Source organism: Dipodomys merriami, unplaced genomic scaffold (assembly GCF_024711535.1).
Source record: "Dipodomys merriami isolate MVZ:Mamm:240054 unplaced genomic scaffold, mDipMer1.0.p SCAF_44, whole genome shotgun sequence".
Lineage (NCBI taxonomy): Eukaryota > Metazoa > Chordata > Mammalia > Rodentia > Heteromyidae > Dipodomys > Dipodomys merriami.
Window position 1 is genome coordinate 4,605,285 of NW_027206002.1, and position 23,388 is coordinate 4,628,672.

A 23,388-nucleotide genomic window follows, 5' to 3' on the forward strand; every position below is an offset into this window, starting at 1 on the left:
GCCTGTATTTCTGTTGTCAAAAAAATGTCACAATGCACATCAAAGAGCTTTTTCCCTATTTGCTAGGAATGTTGTGGTTTGAAGTCTTACATTGAATCTTCAATCCATTTGGAGTGTCTTCTTTGCATATGGTATGAGAAAAGGATCAAATGCCGTTTTTTTAAAAAATGTGGGTATCTAGTTCCCCCAGATTGTTTATCTATTTATTTTCTTGGCAGTGAAGCAGAATTTTATCCTTGGCAAGAGCAGAAATGGGAAATAGACATAGATATAGATATAACCTATATATCCTTTATGTGTCCTATGTAGATATAGGATAAAGGAAATGAGGAAGTAGGATTGGCTAGTGAAGGGGAGGGGTACTCATGCCTTTTCTAGGAATAGGTGGAAATTTTTCTGAGAACTCAGGATCCACCTCCTTTGCTCCCTTTATAATTCTTTCTGGCCACAGTCATGACAGTGGCACTGGGGTGTGCCATTTTTCATGAAGATGGAATAGTTATGAAGTCAGTGTTTGTCTGACATAAATAGGACACCTATCTTAGATCCAGCTAGCCCATCTGCAAGGGACTTCAGACCTATAGGCATCCTTTCTTCAAACATAAATAAGATTAAGGCATAGTAGAAATTCATCTAGGCCACTTAGGTAGTAAAAGATTAAACTGGGGTACAAATACCATTTATTGTAGTCTGCCATTTCCCCAAGATATAGGTTTGGCTCACTTAGAATTACATGACACCATATATATATATATATAAATATATATATATATATATATATTTCTAACTTTTCTGTTTTCTACTCTGATCTACCACAAATTGTTTGTTCTATTTTATGCTAGTATCACAATTATTTTATTAAAATAACATTGTGTTATAATTTGAAACAATATATTTGATGCCTACAGTTTTCTTATTGCTCAAAATTATTTAGAATAATCTGAGTCTTTCATAATTCCTATGGCTTTTTGTTATTTTTTTCTATTTCTGTAAAAAATGCCATTTGAATGTAGATGAGGGTATAATGAATCTGTATATCACTTTGTTTCATAGTAGTTGTTCTAATCCATGATACAGGATATCTTCCTGTTTATGTGTTTTATGTAAATTTCTGTCATCCATGTTATATAGTTTTAGTTGTAGAGATATTTTATCTCCTTGGTTAATTTTATTCCTTAATGTTTTATTCTTCTGATTTTCTTATAACTGAGGTTTGGCTCTTGATTTCTTTTTGGTTTGTTTATTTCCTTAATTTTAAGAAATACTACACATTTTCGTATGTTGATCTTGTGCCCTGCAAATTTATTGAATTTGTTTACCAGTCATGACAATTTTTGTTGGAGTCTTTACGTGTGTGTGTGTGTGTGTGTGTGTGTGTGTGTGTGTGTGTGTGTGTATGATGCCATCTGCAAATAGACAATTGTACTTTTAATGGATGACCTTTATTTCTTTCTCCTGCCTCATGGATCTGACTAGGACTTCCAGGATCATGCCAATATGTGCGACTGAGTCAGATGTAGAATAAAGAAGGCCACATTGAAATCCTAATCCTCTCCTTAGTGCCTAGATAATTTGAGGTCAGTCACACAAAATGATTATCTAACTCTCAAACTCTTGGTGACTGAAACTTGGTGGGGGTGATACTTGGGGGAGGGGCAGGGATACTGACACTTTATACTATGATAATTAACTGTGGCAATGAGTGTATTTTAGACAGAACATGGCTTGAACTATAGGTAAGGTTCAAGAACTGAAAACCATTATCATAATACGTATATATTATCCTTGTGCAAGAAAAAGATACACCTTCAGACCAAAAGTGTATACAAATGAGAAGATTCCAGAACCTGGCCAGAATCAACGCAAAACGTATGAAACACTTTAAATTCACATTTCATTCTCTTCCCACCTAAACTTTCCAACATCAACATCCTTTCCTTTATTAAAAATTTATCTTCAGAAACAGAGAATTGGCAGGATTTGGTAATAAGGGTAGATCTGAGGTTAAAGAAATCAAGAGCACAGCGTCACCTCTTATTGTCTATGAGAACTTGGATTTGTGATTTATGCTTCTTTTGTAACTTCAGGTCCATCAAAGGCAAGTAGTGAATATAGTTAAATAGTTAAAATTCTGTATAATTAAGGACTACTGCAATAAAACTACATCAAATATCAAACAAATAATAAGATATTAAATGAAAAGATAATATGAAATTCACAGAGATTTTAAAAAGATTATTAACATGGATACCTGTGCTTGGACATGAAATAAGATCATGCTATGAATGACAATGGAGGAATTTCCAGTAAGCCCTATCTTCACAATTGAGTCCAACATTTTTAGACCTTCCAGTACTTCCTACCATAGTAATATTTTGTTTTGTTTTTCATTTGTATGTTGTTCCTTTTTTATTCTTCCTTCTTTCCAATATCTCTTCCTCATGACTCATTATTTCTTTTTTTTAATTTAATTTTATTTTATTTGTGAACATACTGTACAGAGGAGTTACCATTATGATTCATTATTTCTATGTTGATTTATTCTCTACTTCTCTCTTGCCTCAAAAATATTTTGTCTGTGACATGCAACCACATGACCAATCTTTTAGTGTAGCTGATAAGATGTAGATGGCTTCTTTTATTCAGTGGTGTCCAAACAATTTTGCCTGTTTTGTTGAGTAGATAATTGTCATATCTGAGATTCATACTTCATTAAGTCTATTTGATCATGAGCTTCTTGCTTGTTCCAAGTGTCATGGAAGGGACCATGTGACCTTTCACAGCTAATTAAAAAAAGCAGAAGTAAATTTATGTCCTCACCTTTGGGCACAATGCCATCTACATGAAACCACACTGCAAATTGCTGGCTTTAGAAAAAGATGTTGTCAGTCTGAATTAAGTCTTCTATCACTCTTAGACAACACCAAGAATCCATACCCAATTTCTTTTTTTTTTTTTTTAAGCTGGTCGTGGGGCCTGAACTCTGGGCCTGGGCACTGTCCCTCAGCTCTTCAGCTCAAGGCTAGCGCTCTACCACTTGAGCCACAATGCCACTTCCGGCTTTTTTCTTTTTGCTTATGTGGTGCTGAGGAATCGAACCCAGGGCCTTGAGCATGCAAGGCAAGCGCTCTACCACTGAGCCACCTTCCCAGCCCCCCATACCCAATTTCTGTATGTGGCCATGATACATATATTACCCAACCTCATCCATTTTGGAATGTTGTTTTATAAATCAACACTCACTCCTTCCTGTACAATGATCATAGGAAACAACCTAGAAAGAGTCTTGAGAGAACTATTCTGCTTCCAAGCCAGGAAGACACTAAAACACTGAAGTCTACAGAAGGCTGTTTGTTACTGTCCAACAGCCTTACAAGAAACAAGATGGGAACCATGACCTGGAAGTTATTACCTGAAACTCCGCCCACCCTTTCTCCAGTCCTAGCCCGAATCTCTGCCTCTTCTTAGTACCTTCCACAGAGCCCCCTTCACGTCTTTGTTTCTTAAGGTATAAATCAGAGGATTGAGAATGGGAGTAATTATAGTATAAAAGAGAGCAACGAATTTTCCCTCCTTCTCAGAGTAAGTATGGATGGGTTGTAAGTATGTGTAGATGGCTGAGCCATAAAAAAGGAAAACCACCAAGAGGTGGGACCCGCATGTACCAAAAGCTTTCCTGCGCCCAGCCGTCGACTTGATCTTCAGCACTGCCTGTGCAATGTGCACATAGGAGCCCAGAATCAGAGCTGCAGGAAGGGCAACAACGATGACTCTAGCCAAAAACATCTTGGCCTCTGTTCCTCCCGGGTCCTCGCAAGCCAACTTTAGGAAGACAGGCATCTCGCAGAAGAAGTGATTCAGCTGACGGCCACAGAGAGGCATGGTCATCACAAGACTCGTCTGAATCATAGAGTTCACAAAACCTCCCACCCAGGACGAGATAGCCAGTGTGTGGCAGAGACAGGGGTGCATGATGGTCATGTAGTGGAGTGGCCGGCACACAGCAACATAGCGGTCAAAGGCCATCACCACCAGCAGCATGCACTCTGTGGAGCCCAGGGCCAGGTAGATGTACAGCTGGGCCACACACCCTCCATAGGTGATGGTCCTGTCGAATCCACGAAGGTTGATCAGAAGCTGGGGAACAGTACTGGTGGTAAAACAGAGGTCCAGGAAGGAGAGGTGGGAGAGGAAGAAGTACATGGGTGTGTGCAGCCGAAGGTCCAATCGGGAGAGAGCAATGATAGTGGTGTTGCTAAAGAGAGTCAGGCAGTAGAAAATCAAAATAAAGGCAAAGAGGAAGGTTTCCAGTTGAGGCCAGTCTGAGAAGCCCACCAAAATGAAGCCTTCTCCAAAACTAGTGTTAAAACCTCCCATAGCCTTTTGCCTATCCATATAACAGAAGACAATTGAATGCCTCCTATGAAGAATAGGTTAAAATATCCTTGCACAGTTGTCTCTCAAGACTCCAAAAATCATGCCGTTTATTTTGTATTTTGCAACTCATTTCTGTCTGTCCAATCTTTCTTTTCTCTTACGATGAGGTGGCCTTTGCTTGACCCTTAATTCATTTTGCCTCTCCTATGATGTTAGCCACTTTTCTCCATTCTTTGCATCCAGTGTTTACTTATGTGAAAGTAGAGATCATGTATTTCCCCCTCTTCACAGAACTGAGATTGTGTAAACTTCTTTTTAAAAATCAGAGGGGTGGTGTGGTACACACCTGTAATCCTAGCACTCAAGGAGGGGTAAGATGACTGAAAGCACTTGGGCTACATAATGAAAGTGTCTCAAAGAAAAACAACCCTAAGGAGAAAAAAAAAATGTGCCACTGGTGTTCTGTGTTTTTGCAATTTCCTCCCTTCCCTCATCTCTTGCTAAACTGTCTCAATACATTTGTCACATACAAATTACGGTCTTGTCAGGCTGAGATCCCAAGCTGGACTCCGTAGGTTTGCTCCACTCTTCTGCTCGGTGAATATGGTTTTTGCACCAAACCTGATGGTGTCACTCACGACCAACAAAAGGCTTAAGAAGAATGTACATCCATTCCTTTGGGAAGAAAAGACAGTTAGCTACAAATACAGTCCTATAGTGAGTCATTATACCTGGCATACCTCCCACACAGGCCTTCAACTTAGAAGTCCTTCCATCACCCCGAGGAGAGGATTTTTCTTCCTCTCCATCCTAACCCTCAGTGTACAGTTTCTAACAGTAGTTGATACACTCATGTCATATTTTTCATGTTTCTATGTCTCTCTGATCTTAGCCTTCAGTGATAGAAAACATACTGAATATATAAAGGGTAGGGAGAGTGGGAAAAGAGATTAATCTGATTGAAATATAATGTATGCATGTATAAAATGCCAGGGTGAAACCACTTTGTACAATTAATACTCATTTTAAAGGAGAACAGCAGGAATGTAAAACAGGTCCGGTTAAGCAGGATGGGTACCAGTGGGGAGGCTGAATGGAGAGGGAGAAGGAAGGAAAATATGGTCAATGCAGTTTATATACATGTGTGAAAATAGAACCGTGACACCTATCTAATTTGTTCTAAGGAGGAAGGAGGATGATGGAGAGCGATAGAGATGGTGAATTTAAATATAAGCACAAAGCTGAGCATGGTGGTGCATGCTTCTAATCCCAACACCACTTAGGAGGCTGAGGCAGGAAGATCATCAGCTCAAGGTTAGCCAGGGCTAAACAGTGAGTTCCAGGCCACTCAATAAGAATAAGTCACTAAATATAACCAGAGCATCAGTCTGCACTGATCAGTCTGCACTGATCAGCTAGACAATTGAATGATTTTTAAGTTCTTGGCAACAGATTTAGATTCAAACCTAGACAGAGAATCAAAAGAAAATAAAAACCATGAAAGCATCTTGACTGAGAAACTGGAATTTTAAATAATGAAATCGTTAGAGGTAAGCTTGAGAGCTCTGTCTTATAGAAAAGTAATGGAAAACTTGTTCTGTTCTTCTACAAAGGCCAACACTTAGAAACAACTGGTGAATCATACAAAAGGAAAACAGTGGTTCTATATAAAGAAAACTTATTTTAAAATAGCCATGCACATATAGATTGCCTCAGAAGAGTGATATCTTTGTCGATTGAAAGCTTGCTACTCATCAAGAGACTCAAATTAGACTCTCAGAATGTAGCATGTTCTAGCATTCATTAGAAGGTTGGTTTATGTAGTTTCAGACCCATACCTAAGGTTGATCAGCTACATTTTTCTATTCTTATGTTATCTTTATAAAAACGTAATCTCTTCTGACCCCATTGATCTACTCAATCCATTTGACACTGGCCATCTTGAATGCTGTTGAATTTTGCAATGAAAACATCATTAGCTGTCTTTGCCTATCTCTGTGTGTCTGTCTGTGTGTGGCTGCATCTTCAGGATCTCTGCAAATAATAAAGTTTCCAGGATCAGAAGTCATATTTCAAGTAGTTTCTGATGCACACAGTACTACAGCCTGCCTGCATGCCAGTCCAATGCTATAAGGGTATCGCTTACCTTTATGAAAGTTCAAGTCATCTGTCTGGGAAATAGAAGTTCTACAGACCCTTTCCTAATCACCTTCATTAGCAGACTCATCCTGAAGAATGGACATTTTTGAGTTTGTGGTTTTGTTAGTTTTGAGATGACTAAACTCACTACCAAACTTTACTAGGCACCAAAGCATCCTTGTACCCATTCTCCACCACAGCCTCCTCCTCTACTTTTCCCACCATAGTAGAATAAGTCAACATCCTATCCTAGCCCACACCTTCTTAGTGTGATCATAAGGCTCTATTGTCACATACTTAGTGATAACCCACCATCATTTTCCATCCTGAGAGTAGAAAACTACCACTGGAGTCTATGAGTTTACTTAATATCCAAAGGCTTAATCAACACATTGTTTAACTCTGACTCCTCTTTTACATATAATATCACCTCTTACTGTTGTCCCTCCTCTCATCTACTCCTTCAAGAAGTCTTCTTTGGTGTATCTTCGACATTGCTATGTCTCTATTCTTTGTCTCCTGGCTCCGTTTTGTATATGTTTTACTGTGCATATTCTCTTCTTTGGCATAGGATTTGAGTTTGGGCTGGGGCTTCAAATTCATATTAAGTCAACCTTCATGCTTAATGAGAAAACTGAATGTCCTATAAGTGTGATGATTTCCCCAAGTTTATGCAGTTGAAAAGTAAGAAATGCTAAGAGAATATTGTTGGGAGGGATGGTAGAGGAAGTGACAAAAACATCTTGTATCAGTTCAGCCATGCTACATTCAAACCAGTCAGGAAACAGAATGAAGCCTAATGCTGAATCTCCCATGGAATACTTTTTCTTTCCTAGATTTTCACCTGGAGAGCAGAAGTGCCCGCCCCCCAGTCAGCACTCACTCAGAGCTGCACTCACCTCCCTCAATGATAGGAGACTAGCTTGAGACTGGTGGCATTTAGCAATAGCTGAGGAAGATGGCGGCCACTTCCTGACTTGGTCTGTGGAGCGCAAGGCATAGATTATAGCTGTGGCCCAGGGCAGGGGGTGATCATGCGTAGCTGTGACCCTCGGCAGAGACCCAGAACCCAGGAGGATGGAGCATCCTCCTCACTGAGCTCCACTCTCTCCCTCACCAACTGAGAAGATGGGGAAGGAGCCGAGGTCCCATCAGAGCCGCCTCCGGACCCTAAGGCTGAGCACACCAATTCTGCCCCCTGAGGACATTACCAAGGCCTCTTTAAGACCAGTAAAAGGAGACTTGTTTACCAGGGGGCGTCTCTAGAGACCTCTGAGCCCCAATGTGGCAATTAAAATCAACTGACAGAATCTCCAGATCTGCCTTGCAGCCCGCCACTGTCTCTATTCCCCATACACTGCCCAAACCAAACTGATCTCTCAGGATCCTCACAACACATCTCCCCTTGCTCCTTCCACACAGCTGTGCAGTGTCAGGTTCTTCCCACTTTCCCGACTTTCACCTCAATCCTGCTCCCAGCCCTTCATCCATCCATCCATCCATCCATCCATCCATCCAACTGTCATGTCGCACTTGTCACCTATCAAGTTCATAACACCTGTCTGGAATCTTTATATATTCTCAGTGTGATCCAATAAATATTTCATTCATAAAAAGTTAGACATTTCAGATTTCTTTCTCAGCATAATGCATGTAATGCTTCTTTGCTTCTCCTCTCTTCTTTTTCTTTCTTTATTTTTTTAGCTGTAGTGGAGTTTGAAGTCATAGTCTTATGCTTGAAAAGCTTACTTGTTCTGTGGCACTCTATGGCACTGAGCTTTTTGCTTGTTTTTTTTTTTTTGGGGGGGGGGGTCCAGTCGTGGGGCCTGGGCGCTGTCCCTCAGCTCTTCAGCTCAAGGCTAGCGCTCTTCCACTTGAGCCACAGTGCCACTTCTGGCTTTTTTCTTTTTTGCTTATGTGGTGCTGAGGAATCAAACCCAGGGCCTTGGGCATGCAAGGCAAGCGCTCTACCACTGAGCCACCTTCCTAGCCCCATTGCTTGTTATTTTTGAGACATAGTCTCCACAGACTTTTCTCCCTGGGCTGTCCTTGAACTGTGATCCTTCAGATGTCAACCTTCTGAGTGGCTAGGATTACAGGCCTGAGCAACCTGTGCCTGGCTACTTTGTTCTTTACATCTGGTATTTTTTTCCACAGTAAATTTTAAAATAGCATTCACTTATCAAGTTATTTAGTTTATTTTTCGAGAAAGTTTATCTTTAAGTATCTTGTTAAAAAAAACCTAACTGTGCATGCATGATCCTTTATGCATAAATACCATGCATATCTCTTGAGTATACAGTTTTATGAGTTTTAAATTTTATGTAAAGATACCTTAAAAAAATCTTAATCCTTTTAATGCCATAAAATTAGTTATATTCCAAAGAAGTATACACGTACATTTTATTTGCCTTGCATAGGATTGATTTTCATGGTTTCAAGGCCTTCCCTCCCAGGGTCCCGTTTGCTTCCAAAGGTGTAACAGGAACAGAGCTATGTGGGTGTCTTGAGGAAAGAGGCCAGCACTGGGTTGATCTCATCTTCCTGGTGACTGCTGCCCACCCCCCACCCGGGGGGGCTGCCTAGGGAGGAAGAGCAGGGGAAAAGATGTTCTATAAGAGCCTGTTGCAACTAAGTCTGGCTTTCTCTTCACCATTTTCAAGTATCATGTTCAGGAGCATGAAGTTCATTCCCATCCAGTGAACATATAGGAAGCTTTAGTCCCTTCGCTTCTTCTACAAGATTTTAACAATATGCATAATAGCGTATCATCCTCTGTACTTTACATGACATTCACACTGAAAATACATTGATAACGATGAGACATTGATCAAATGGTACTCATAGATCATAATTATGAATGCAAACTCATTTTTCTCCCTGGCTGTTCCTCTAAACCCAATGAGAAGTCTCTTGTTCCTTGACCAGGATCACATTTGAACAGGCTTGATTACTTCACTTCATCACATATATAATAGTTCTATAGGTGCTTTTAATGTCACAAACACAGGATCACATGATAAACTCCCTGTAACCAAAAAGTAGTATGTAGAGTGAGCCAAAATTAACATGCAGTTCCTTCCATTCAGAGTGTGAAAATCTTTCCCACACTCTACTAAAAATATAGTTACAGCAACAGAAATAAATATGAGGAAATGAGCAACAGATGAAAGCGTCTGTCACTGGTCCCCTGAGATGGCTCTCCACCAAGGGGGAAGGATTTAGAAGTTTGTTCATTTTAATTACTATATAGAATTTCACGTGCTTGAACATTAATCATCACATTTGAATTATAAACCACTTTATGCTCTCTCTAGTATTTCACTCCTTTGGACAATCGGGGTGGTGAACATATTTGTATATAGCTCAAGTGCCAATGTGCTGGATTTTTTTTCTGTAGTTTATCACAGAATAAATTCCTGGTCAGAGGGGATCTTCAGTATTGAAAGATGTTTTAAATTGCTGGAGCCCGTGTTGTTCCTTTACAAGTGGGACACAACCTATTGCTAAGCAGATGGCAATGAAATTTTATGACATTGCTGCGTTAATTTGCATGTCGTTGATTGGTAGCAAGAATAATGGCCTTTTCACATTATTTTCAAGTGTATTTTGAGACTATTTTTTCATTTTATTAGAATGCTTATGCTTTTCTAAAAGCATATGCCTATGGCATATTTAACATTCTGCTTTTTCATCTTTATTGGTATGTACATTGGAAATATCACCCAATCCCTAGCTTTTTTCCCCACTGGATTCTTGAGGAATGTGTGTGTGTGTGTGCATTTGTTTTGTGGACATTGAATATAATCCTTTCCTTAATTTACATTTCATCAAAAAGTGCAACTTCATGATAAGGTCATAAAAAATAGTCTTCTCTGTGTTCTTTTTACATTTAGGCTATGACTCAACCCAAGTTTGGTTTTCTTTTAAATAATCTTTCATCTCAGCAGCATTTATTGTAGTGCCAATAGAAGATTTCTCTAGAGATTCAGCCTTTGCTAAAGCATAGTTTTTTATTTGTTTCTTTTAGAGACTTAAGTTCAGTATCGTTTTCTTCTTCTTGTCAGTCATGGGGCCCAAACTAAGGGCCTTGGTGCTGTCCTGAGGTTTTTTTGCTCAAGGCAAGTGCCCTACCACTTGAGCCCTAGCTCTACTTCTGGCTTTTTCAAGTGCTTAATTAGAGATAAGCATCTCACAGACTTCCCTGCCTTGGCTGGCTTTGAACTGCAATCCTCAGATCTCTGCCTCCTGAGTAGCTAGGATTACAGATGTGAACCACTGGCACTTGGCTTGGAACTGTTTAAGGGTGAGAATCAGGGAAAGGGAGAAGAGGGTAGAGGTAAATATAATTGAAGTACTTAATATACATATATATGAAAGTGGAATAGTGCAATCAGTGAAAGGCCCTGAATTCAAGCCTCAGTACATATGTGTGTGTGTGTGTGTGTGTGTGTGTGTGTGTGTGTGCGTGCGCGTGCACATATACATAGTTTGTACACACAGATGGAAAATGAAACAATAGTTATGGTATTATATTGAACAGGGAATTGGGAGGAAATAGGCAGATATAGATCATAAGCTACTAGACTATATATAGATTGAACAAATGACCTACACTACAAGATGAGCTCTATAGTTAGTAAAGTTGGACTGTGTTTGGTATTAGAGTTAAAGAAGTCGATTTTTAATTCCTCTTATCAAAAAGGTTAGATGTGAAAGACAGGCAATCATGTAAGATGATAGATAAACTCATTTGCTTCCTTACAGTGACAGAATCCCTGGTCACTTTGTGAACCTCAACTATACAACATTTAATCTAAGCCATAAATTCAGTAAAAATAATAATAATAAAATATAAAATATAAAGAAAGGAAGTCAGCTCTAACCACCTCTATCAGGCTGGTAGCAGAAGGAGCCTGGGTACCACTAGCTAGCTCTCCCATGGCTATAGGGACCCGTGGTCTCTGATGATCAATTAGCCATTGCTTTGAACGAAAAGATCCAATGAAGCCTGAAATGGGTGTGAGTTTCCATGGAGATGCAATTTGCCTCCCACAAGAGAGGTCTTGTAGAAAAAAAAAACACGCATGGCCATGTGTACACAGCCTCTTAAAACTGCTCAAATGTGAGATATGCTCCCAACAATATAACCGAGTGGCTATATTTTCGGCAAGACATATAAAGGAAGAACACAGTAACTACAAAACTATTTTATTAAATTCTGTCTTGTGTGTTCAAAGTAAGCCTTCCTTCTATTAAGTTATTCATACCCTTAAATTATTTAGGTCTTGCTATATACAAGGGTACAGGGAACTAACTAGATTTATTTCATGTGGGTTATTGGTGAGTACCTAGAGTTAGTAAATATAAAAATAACGATTTTCAAGCCGTGATGCACTGTTTAGTCTCTAAGTAACTTGAAGCAAGAAAGCACACACACAAATATCTAACTTTCAATAGCTTGATAAATAAAACTAATGAGACTTCTCATTTTTACAGAAAAGTTAGTAACAACATGGCTTATTGTATAACAAAGTGCTTCACCTATAAGAGTTCAAAAAAATGAAACTATTTTGTAGATGGTATGGTTTCTGACCAAAGAATAAATAGCTCAGAAAAGTCTAGAACCCTAGATAGAATCACCAAAGCAAATCTGTGAAAGAAATTAAATTCACTTAACTCCCTCTCCAATGATCCTTCTAACCACCTAAATCTTCTTCCACCAAGAATTCACTCTAAGGAAAGGGAGACTGGTGATATTATATGGTAGGGATTCCAATCAGGATTTCAGAGGCCTAGATCTCACATCCCGAACATCTGGTATGTGCATTTGGCTAAGTGGATTAAACTATTTGGAACCTAAGTCTCATCATGAGTGAGGAGAGATTAACAGAAGTAACTCTTGCAGTGCTGTTATGTGATTAATGACCATTTTTACACAGCAAGTTTTTAAAATGTTAAACAACTGAGAGATTGTTACTGAAATAAAGACGATTCACTAAACATGGAGTGTAAGTTATAAACAAATACACCTGCATTTTGGAAGCCGTTTTTTCCAGGCCCCTGCTCTTGGCCTGGGCTGGCCTAGGACTGTGATACTCCTACCTATGTCTTCCTCATAGCCGGGGTGACAGGTGCCAAACACCACATCTAGATATTTTTTCACACGAAACCACTGTTTAATGGAATGAAATCATATGGGTTGACTTTCCAAAAGCCTCTGTCATCACTCTGCTCCAAGGATTCTTGAGAGCAATTGTTCTCTATCTCTCTATTTTTCTCTCACGCTCTCCTCTGCCCCTTCTACCTCCCTCCTTCTCCATCTTGCTTCCTCTTTCTCACACACACACACACACACACACACACACAACTATATATATTTCTTGCTATGCTTCTTTATTTCTTTCTCTACTTCTCTATATATTTATCTCCTCCTCCTCATTATTAGTCACTCAGGTCTATTGTTCCTTCCTGCATCACTTCCACTTGGCTCATTATTTCTATGCCAGTTTCTCCTCTATCATCATTCATGGGAAACATCTTCTTTGTGAAACCAAGCAGCAAGCCTGAGACTGTGCTGCTATTGCTGATGCAATGCCAATGCCTCCCAATACTTTTGCTTTTTCCTTTACTTAGGTAAATTGCATTCATATCTAAAACTCAAAATACTTCATAAGGAATCTCTGATTACTACCTCCTTATTACTCCAGTATCATCAAAGGCTTGTGACTGGAAGAGGCTTTAAAAACAAGCTCTCATCTGTGGAGGGACCCGGCTAGAGTCAGAGTATTTCTCAACCCAAATCCATAGCTTTTGTTATGCCATAATCTACCTGGCCACACACTGGCAATCTGGAAATGCATTCTGATTCAGAATTAAATTCCTCCCTGACTCTCAGGCCTGTCCAGAACCCAAGTCCTGCTTTCTGCTAGTGGACAAGATCCCAAGTGTCTTCAACCCCAGCATTGTGGTATAGATCAGCACTCGTTCTCTGTTGAACACAGACACTGAACAAAATATCCAAACTCCTGACATGGAAGGCACTAACAAACCAAAGGCCTTCCAAGGCTCATTGTCTACTAACCTACTGCCTGGCAAGGACAGGATATGTTTTGTAACCTGAGAACTACTGCAGAAGAATTGTCTGGGTCTTCCCTTCTACTCTGAGTCTCTTCCACCCCCTAGTATCTTCTTCAGAACCCCCTTCACATCTTTGTTCCTTAGGGTATAAATCAGAGGATTGAGCATGGGAGTAATGATGGTATAAAAAAGGGCAACAAACTTCCCCTTGCTCTCAGAATAGCTGCCCTGAGGCTGGAGGTATGTGTAGATACCTGCACCATAAAATAGAGAAACCACCACAAGGTGGGACCCGCAAGTCCCCAAAGCCTTTCTGCACCCTGCCAAGGACTTGGACTTCAGCACGGCCCTGCCAATGTGTACATAGGAGCCTAGAATTAGCGTTACAGGAAAGATCAAGATCACCACCCGGGCCACAAACATCTTGGCCTCTGTTCCTCCCGTGTCCTCACAAGCCAGCTTCAGGAGGACAGGCATCTCACAGAAGAAGTGGTTCAGTTGGCGGCCACAGAGTGGCATGGTCATCATGAGGCCTGTCTGAATCACAGAGTTCATGAAGCCCCCCACCCAGGAAGCAATGGCCAATGACAGGCAGAGAACGGGGTGCATGATGGTTGTGTAGTGGAGCGGACGGCACACGGCAGCGTAGCGGTCAAAGGCCATCACCACCAAAAGCACACTCTCCGTGGAGGCCAGGCCAAGGAAAAGGAACAGCTGGGCCACACAACCGCCATAGCTGATGGTCCTGTTGTGTCCATGAAGGTTGATGAGAAGCTGGGGCACGATGCTCGTGGTGTAGCAGAGATCCAGGAAGGAGAGATGGCAGAGGAAGAAGTACATGGGTGTGTGTAGTCGAGGGTCCAGCTGTGAAAGAACAATGATGGTGGTGTTGCCAAGGAGAGTTAAGGTGTAGAAAATTGAAATGAAGATAGAAAGGATGAGTTCCAGCCGAGGCCAATCCGAGAAGCCCACCAAAATGAAGCCCCCAGCCAAACTGGTGTTGAATCTTCCCATACCTTTTCAGCTGCAGAAGTAGAAGACAGTTTGGCGCCTTTGATGAAGAACATGAGTTAAAACGTTACTTCCTGACAATCCCTAAATATTCAAACGCATGTTCCTTATTTCCTATTTTGCTATTCAGTTCCATTCCGTCTGATGCTCTTGATCTTATCTCTACTCTTCTTTAGACTGGAGAAGACTGGATCAAGAATGATGTCATTTTTGTTGAACCATAACCTTATTTTGGTATATTTAAGACTTTTTTCCAGGTCTCTCAATCCAATGTATCTGATCTTTCTGTGTGTGAAAGTGTGGGTGAAGGGCTTCCTCCTTGCACTGAGATGAGGAGCTAATCCAGGATTGCAGGAGCTGCTTTGAAAATTCAAAGTGTAGCATGGAACATGTTTTGTTCCCTGTTGTTCTCTTGTATTCTTTATTCTAGTTCATAGAGTGTTTTGAGATCGAGACCCAGGACTAACTAGACGGAGGCCACAAGTTGATCTGTGGTTCTCATCTGTCATTTTCCAATCCTGGGTCCCTGCTCATGACCAGAAGGCAACTCATTCTTCCTTTCAGTGAAGTCCGCTAAACCCGAAGGTCATCGTTAATGGAGGATGGAATCATCGAGCCATTTAGATTCCATCTTTGATGATCTTGTGGAAAAGATGAGAGACAATGTGAGTGATACAATGAAGTGTTACTTTGCATGTGGATTAGCCAGTGGGCAAAGCTATCTTTGAATGGCCTCTGTGGTAGAATGTGGTAGCTTAGAGTTCATACCAAGTGACTACTCATGAACAATATCACTGATATTGTTATTCTAGAATATTTACCTGCAATATTCTGGAATGTTTACCTCTGTGAGCCTCAGCTTACTTACTGTGGAACAAGAAAAATAACACTTCACAGGATCTTAATTGAGGTTGAATAACGTTAATATATTCTGTAGGTTTACAATAATAGGTTCCATCACAGCCTCTCCTTAATTCACTCAATCACAGTTTACCCTACCTACCATAATAGTATAAGCCAGTATCCTGTCCTAGCCCACAATTTCTTAGTGTGATCTTCAAGGATCTTGTGACACATGCTTAGTGATAACCCACCAACATTTTCTATCATAAGACCAGAAAACAATAGCTGGAGTCTGTAGTCTGCTTATTTAACAGCCAAAGGCTACATTAGCAAATTATTTAACTCTGACTCTACATTGAGAATATGGTCTCTTGCTATTGACCTTCTTGTTGTCTACTGCTCCAAGAATTCCTCCTTGATGTATCTTCAGCATCTCTGACCATGCTTTTCTTCTTTGTCTCCAGGTCTTGATATATCCTACTTTGTGTATTATTGCCTTGGCATTACAGGATTTGAGTTTGGGCTGGGACTTCAAATTCATAGTAAGCCAGCCTTCCGACTTAGTGAGAAAACCATGTGTAATGAGTTCCTTAAATCTGTGTGGTTGGTGAGTAAGAGGATATTTCTGTGACGTTCTGTGTAGGCATTAATGGTGGGAGGAGTGGTGGAGAGACTTGAATATTGATAAAATATCTTCTTGCATGAGATGAACATTTCAGCATTCAAACCAGGCACCAAATACAATGAACCCAGGACTAATGATTTCATGGACTACTTCTTGCTGTCTGGATTTTTAACTGCCCATCAGCCTGCACTCAACTCTGAGTTGCACAAAAGGTATACCCGCACTGCCTCCTTCATTTCTGCTGGAATCAGAACTCATATTCAGTGTACACTATGTGAAAACTCATGGAATGGGGAAAGTAGGGAGAAAAAAATGGAAGGGAAGACATTGCACAAGATGCATTGTACTCATCACCTGACTTCTGTGATTGAAACTCCTTCAGACAACTACTTAACTTAAAAAGTAAGTGGTGTGAGATTCAGTTGAGGCTGCTGGCATCTACCAATGACCAAGGAGGACTCTTACCATTTGTTCCTGATGTCATCTGTGGAATAGAAGTTAGAGGTGATAGCTGTAGTCCAGAGGTACTTGTAATAAGTTATAGTTCCCTCCATTCATCAGGGGAGCTGCTGAGCCCAAGAACCCAGGAGAACGGAGCCTCCTCCTCACTGAGCTCACTGGCTCACCCTTACCGAGACAGGAAAGGAGCTACCGGACCATCAAAACCATCTCCTGACCCTAAGGCTGAGCACACCAATTCTGCCCTCAGAGCATTGCCAAGGCCTCTTTAAGACCAGTGAGGGGAGACTTGTTTACCAAGCCTGGCCCTGGAGATCTCTAGCCCCAGTGTGGCAATTAAAATCAACTGAGAGCTTCCCACGATCCGCCATGAAATCCTCAGCTCTCTCTATTCCCCTTCCATGGCTCAAACCAAGGCAAACGTCTCTGCAGCATTCTCAAAACATACCTTCTTTAATTGTTTCATAGAACTGTGCGTTCTGAGATTTCCCCTGCTTCTCCACTTTTTCCCCAATCCCACTAATCCTTCATTCTTCTGACCAAATGCCTCATCTCACCTGAAGCCAGTCCTGTTCACCACACCTGAACACTTTTCATCACTGGCCTCTTCATATATTTTTTGTTTTGTTTCTGTTTTTGTTTTTGTTTTTTTATTTTTAATAAGTTTTTTTATTGTGAAAATACTATACAGAGGGGTTACAATGACATGAGCAAGGTAATGAGTACATTTCTTATCAAGCATTGTTGCCTCCTCCTTTGTTTTTCCCCTACCATCCCTGCCCTCCCATCTCCACAGCTACACTCTCCACCCCTCACCCCCCCCACCCCACCCCCATCCCACCAAAGTTGTAAAGTTCGTTTTTCAACATAGCATCTTGTACATCTCATTGTATATTTGTTATGCAGTCTCTTAAATATTTACTTCCTTGACAAAAAAAATGGTGGATGTCTTCTAATTCACTCCCACCCAACATTATACCAAATGAATGTTAAGCAATGATCACTGTTCTAACACAGTGGGAAATAAAACAGTCAAAAATTATCCCTATCCACTGATGGTATCATGGAGAAAATAGCTCTGCTGTTACTGTATTTATGGCCTTGAAGAAGATTTTTCTTGAGATGATTGAGCCCCAGTAATATGGTGTGAACGTGACTATTTCTGCCACTGCTTATTAGATGAATGACATGATGTATGTGAAGTGTTGATGGGTGGTAGACATTAACTCAGTGGTATCAATATCACTCTTAATACACTGTGTTCGTTCCATACCTTTTCTTTGCCTGAAAACAAATGCATATACATGAGACAGACTTCACTTGAAATAATTGCTTGGATCTGATTCTGGTGGTTCTCTTCCATTTTCCTGTCTCATCTTCTATCCTCATGCTCTTACTTTTTGTCTTTATTATCACAGATTTATAACAACTGAGTAATTTATAGTCCAAGTCTCCACACTGCTTTTTCCTTATTGAGAATTCTCTTTACTCTTTTGAGCTCCTTGTTTGCTCAGAATAGTAGGAACTAATAAAGTTCTATCAAAGATCTTTGATTGGATTTTTTTCTTTTAGAGTTATATTGGTGCACAATTAGAATTTGTTTAGGGAAAATAGGATTTCTTACAAAATAGAATCGTCCAAAGATCTTCCACATATATATATATATATATATATATATATATATATATATATATATATATATATATATATATATATATATATATATATGTGTGTGTGTGTGTATATATATATATATATATATATATATATATATATAAAATCTTTGGTTGTTTCCTCATGTACCTCAAACTGTTTTGTCATTTTCTCCATGGAGATCATGTTAATTTTTAAAAAATAAAGTGTGTGCTTGTATATGTCTGTGTGCTGATACTGGGGCTTGAACTCAAGGCCTGGGCATTGTCCCTGAGCTTTTAGTGTTCAACCATTTGAGCTATAGCTCTACTTCCTGCTTTTTGGTGGCAACTTGGACATAGAATCTTACAGAGTCTTATCAACCTGGGCTGGCTTTGAACTCTGATCCTCAGATCTTGGCCTCCTGTGTAGTTGGGATTACAGGCATTGGCCACCAGCGCCCAGCTATACTGTACTTTGGGGCACAAAACAATAATTTAATTGCCTGGAATGATATGATAATAATGGAGGTGTGTTATTAACACCAAAACATCCACATAAGAAAATAAAGCACAGAAATAAACTTTTACATATGTAGTCAAAAGGTAAATATTTATGAGACATTTATTGCTTCTTTTTATTTCATTTAACTTTCTTAAGTAAGGATTTTCTCTATAAAAATTTCCATTCAATCATTCAATACATATAGATTCCTTTTCATTTAATATTTCTTCTTCTTGGTCTAATGGTTGTGTATTTATTTCTTCTCCGTGATGGAGACCAAGAATAGCTGATTCAAAATGCTACTGTTTCTGTGTAGTCCATGCTGAAAAAAAAAATGACCTCACCTTTTTTGGGGGTGGGGGGGAGGTCTGGTCGTAGGGTTTGAACTCTGGGCCTGGGCGCTGTCCCTCAGCTCCTCAGCTCAAGGCTAGCGCTCTACCACTTGAGCCACAGCGCCACTTCCAGCTTTTTTTTCTTTTTGCCTATGTGGTGCTGAGGAATCAAACCCAGGGCCTCATGCATACAAGGCAAGCGCTCTACCACTGAGCCACCTTCCCAGCCCTTCACATTTTTTTCAAGTGAATAAGTGGCAACTGTTTGAGACTTACATCGTCCATGGAAAAACTCTCTTCTTGATCTGTTCATTTGCTCTAAGTATCATAGAAGATATCTGAGATATCTTTGAAATAGGTCTGGAGCAACAAAGGAAATAGGACAAAGTCAGAGTAAATTAGAAAAGTAGGAAGTTGTGTCCTCTGCCATAGGTCCACTCACAGTGCCGGCTGCATGGGACGTATCCACCTGTATCCCAATGTATGCCCATTGGGATCTCACTTGAACAAAAAGTGTTACCACTCAGCATTGATCTTTCACTCACTCTCAGACTTGCCAAGAGTGCACCCTCTCCACCAGAGCCCAACACATGCTCTCCCAGCCTCGTACCCTTGGAAAGCTGTGATACAAATCAACCCTTACTCCCTCCTGCACAATGATCCTAGAAAGTGAACATCTCAAGATATCCCCCATGCCCAAACCCAAAACATGGGAGACACTAAAACTATGAGGCCATCTGAGCATTATTTCCTAGAGATCAAATAGTCTGCATGGAAAATATGTGCTTTATAAACTGAGAGCTAGCACAGAAAGAATACTTTAACAATCTGTTGCCTCTTATCCTGAGTCTCTACCTCTCCTTAAAACCTTCCACAGAGCCCCCTTCACATCCTTGTTCCTCAGGGTATAAATCAGAGGATTGAGCATGGGAGTGATTATAGCATAGAAAAGAGCAACAAACTTCCCCTTGCTCTCGGAATAACTGCCCTTAGGTTGGAGGTATGTGTAGATGGCCGAGCCATAAAACAGAGAAACCACCACAAGGTGAGACCCACAAGTTCCAAAAGCCTTTCTACGCCCAGCCATTGACTTGATCTTCAGCACGGCCCTGCCAATGCGTGCATAGGAGCCTAGAATGAGAGCTGCAGGAACTGCAACAACTATGACTCGGGCCACAAACATCTTGGTCTCTGTTCCTTCTGTGTCCTCACAAGCCAGCTTTAGGAAGACAGGCATCTCACAGAAGAAGTGGTTCAGCTGATGGCCACAAAGAGGCATGACCATCATGAGGCTGGTCTGAATCACAGAGTTCAGGAAGCCTCCCACCCATGAAGCAATAGCCAGTACATGGCAGAGAAGGGGGTGCATGATGGTCGCGTAATGTAGCGGACGACACACGGCAGCATAGCGGTCAAAGGCCATCATCACCAAGAGCATGCTCTCAGTGGAACCCAGGGCAAGAAAAATGAAGAGCTGGGCCACGCAGCCACCGTAGCTGATGGTCTGGTCATGTCTCTGCAGGTTGATGAGAAGCTGGGGCACGGTGCTGGTGGTGTAGCAGAGATCCAGGAAGGAGAGGTGGGAGAGGAAGAAGTACATGGGCGTGCGCAGCCGAAGGTCCAGACGTGATAGAACTATGATGGTGGTGTTGCCCAACAGAGTCAAGGAGTAGAAAATCACAATGTAGATAAGAAGAACGAATTCCAGTTGAGGCCAATCTGAGAAGCCCACCAAAACAAAGCCATCTCCAAAAGTGGTGTTGAACCTTCCCATAGCTTTTCACCTGTACAGATAGCACGGCACAATTTTATGCCATCTATAAAGAACAGGATTTTTTTTTTTAAAAAAAATCATTCCAGGAATCACGCAGACTTCTGGCAGGCACAGTATTGGGCATTGAGTTCTCAAGGGAAAAGCTCTACCTCTCTAGTAATGGCTCTAGCAGTTTTTGCTTCTGTTAATTATTGAGATAGGCCTCACCTTTGGCTCTAGCTAGCCTGGATCACATCCCCTCATTTATGTTCCCTGATGTAGCTGAGTCGAGAGGAAGGTGCAAGTACATTCATTTACTCATTGTGGGGCTGGCTCTCAAAAACATTTTTTACCCTGACTTGAAATGAAATCCTACAACTAACGCTTCCTCTCTTCAGAGTAGCTAGGATTGTAGCTTAGGCACTTAAATTGTATTTGGATAATCACTTCTTTTCTGTCCAGTCTTCTATTTTTCTCTTTTATTCCTTAACTGGAAACCTCTGGTTTAAGATTGAGGTCACTTTTGTATTCGACCCTTAACTGGAAACCTCTGGTTTAAGATTGAGGTCACTTTTGTATTCGACCCTGAAAGGTCTAATAGCTGCATGTCTAGAACTTTATCTAGAACCCTCAATCCTGAGGATCTGATACTTCAGTGATGAAAATGAATGTCATGTATTTCTTCCCTTAGCATTGAGAGGAGGATCAAACCCAGTAATGAGGGAACTACTTTTTAAGAACTAAGATGCATAAATTTGGTATTAGTGTTCTTTGATGTTGCCTTCTTACTTTTCTTCTTGGTCAACTGGAGAATTTATTTCGTTGTGGGATCCAGGCTACAGCAGGCCAAGGTCACAAGCTAGATGTCTGGTTGTTTGTCTACTTCCTTCTGCTTGGGGTATGTGGTGAGGGCATCAGTTCCAGAAGCCTCACTCATATCAGTTGCCGTCTACCAAAAGGACTGAGAAGAGTACAGCTATATTACTCTGGAGAGGAAATCAGCAGCAACTACATTCCTGACAATGTCTTAGGAGATTTCCCATTCCCCTACTTCTTCCATGACAAATCCCATGATTTCTCTCTCCTTCCTAGAGCCCTCGTTGTAGTTTCTTTCTTGCTCTTGTTGGCTCGTTGAAATGCTCTTTACTTGTCTTAGTTCCTCTTTGGGTTCTGATCCCCTCAGCTGTTGAAAAAGGATTAACTGGACACTGGTGGCTCATCCCTGTAATCCTAGCTATCCAGGAGGCTAAGATCTGAGGATCATGGTTCAAAGCCGGCCCAGGTAAGCAAGTCTATGAGACTCTTATTTCCAATAAACTACCCAGAAAGAAAGCTGGAAGTGGACCTGTGGCTCAAGTGGTAGAGCACTAGACTTGAGCAAAAGAAGCTCAAAGATAGCACCCAGTCCCTTAGTTCAAACTCCAGGACAAGCAAACTCATACACAAAAAAAATACATTTTTGTTTATATAACTATATATGCATGCAGATATATATGTGAACAAATATTATCTTCTTCTTTTATGCTACTCTGAAACTGCTAAATTAATGTTACAGTCATCTATAACAAACAGTAGCTGTTAAATAAATTTTGTTCAGTGAAACATTTTATACTCATTTCACACCTCATAAAAATTTATTTTCTGGGGGCTGAGAAGGTGGCTCAGTGGTAGAGTGCTTGCCTTGCATGCATGAGGCCCTGGGTTCGATTCCTCAGCAGCACATAAACAAAAAGAAAAAAGCCGGAAGTGGTGCTGTGGCTCAATGGTAGAGCGCTAGTCTTGAGCTGAAGAGCTGAGGGACAGTGCCCAGACCCAGAGTTCAGGCCCCACGACCGGACCCAAAAAAAAATTATTTTCTGGGGCTGGGAAGGTGGCTCAGTGGTGGAGCGGTTGCCTTGCATGCCTGAGGCCCTGGGTTCAATTTCTCAGCACCACATAAGCAAAAAGAAAAAAGCTGGAAGTGGTGCTGTAGCTCAAGTGGTAGAGCGCTAGTCTTGAGCTGAAGAGCTAAGGGACAGTTCCCAGGCCCAGAGTTCAGGCCCCACAACCGGACACCCAAAAAAAAATGAAAAAAAGAAAAAAAATTATTTTCTGTAAACTGCATTTTGAAAATGGGCTGGAGGGAGACATACCCCAGAGGAACAGAAGAAAGATCCCAGAAATAAATTCTTGTAATTTTTCACAAAGGCACCGAGGATACAGCAAGGAGATATGATAGATTCTCCGGTGGTGCTACAAATAAAATGGATGTCTGCATGCTAAAGTGTGACATCGGGCCTTACCTTATATAGAAAATACAGATTAAAGAAGGTCCTGTGATTTGGCACAACATGGGTGAAACTGAGCAGCATTGGGCAAATGAAACTAGCCAGAAGCACAGAACAAAAAGTTACCATCTCATTCATATGTGCAATGTAAGAGACAAAATATGGCAAGTCTACAGCATTGAACAATAAAACAGGCTATCAGGAATGGGTACAGGATACAGGACACACTACAGGAAGTAATGTGGGTAAAAGAATCCAGACAGAAGATATTTAAAATAAAAACTAGAGATCTTTTTTTTTGGGGGGGGGGGTCCGGTCGTGGGGCCTGAACTCTGGGCCTGGGCACTGTCCCTCAGCTCTGAGGAA

General features: G+C 40.9%; 3 protein-coding genes and 1 long non-coding RNA gene across 7 annotated transcripts in view; 1 reads left to right on the forward strand and 3 right to left on the reverse strand.

Annotated features, from left to right (window-relative positions):
- Positions 1-23,388, forward strand: part of LOC138808067 (uncharacterized) — a 148,637-nt gene that overhangs the window by 112,062 nt on the left and 13,187 nt on the right. The gene's annotated exons all lie outside the window — the stretch shown is intronic.
- On the reverse strand, positions 3,442-4,377 carry LOC138808063 (olfactory receptor 2Y1). Its single transcript, XM_069994024.1, has one exon. It carries the CDS (start codon positions 4,375-4,377, stop codon positions 3,442-3,444), a length of 936 nt encoding a protein of 311 aa, XP_069850125.1.
- LOC138808064 (olfactory receptor 2Y1B-like) lies at positions 13,675-14,610 on the reverse strand. Its single transcript, XM_069994026.1, has one exon. It carries the CDS (start codon positions 14,608-14,610, stop codon positions 13,675-13,677), a length of 936 nt encoding a protein of 311 aa, XP_069850127.1.
- Positions 19,841-20,776, reverse strand: LOC138808065 (olfactory receptor 2Y1B-like). Its single transcript, XM_069994027.1, has one exon. The coding sequence runs from the start codon at positions 20,774-20,776 to the stop codon at positions 19,841-19,843; it is 936 nt and encodes a 311-aa protein (XP_069850128.1).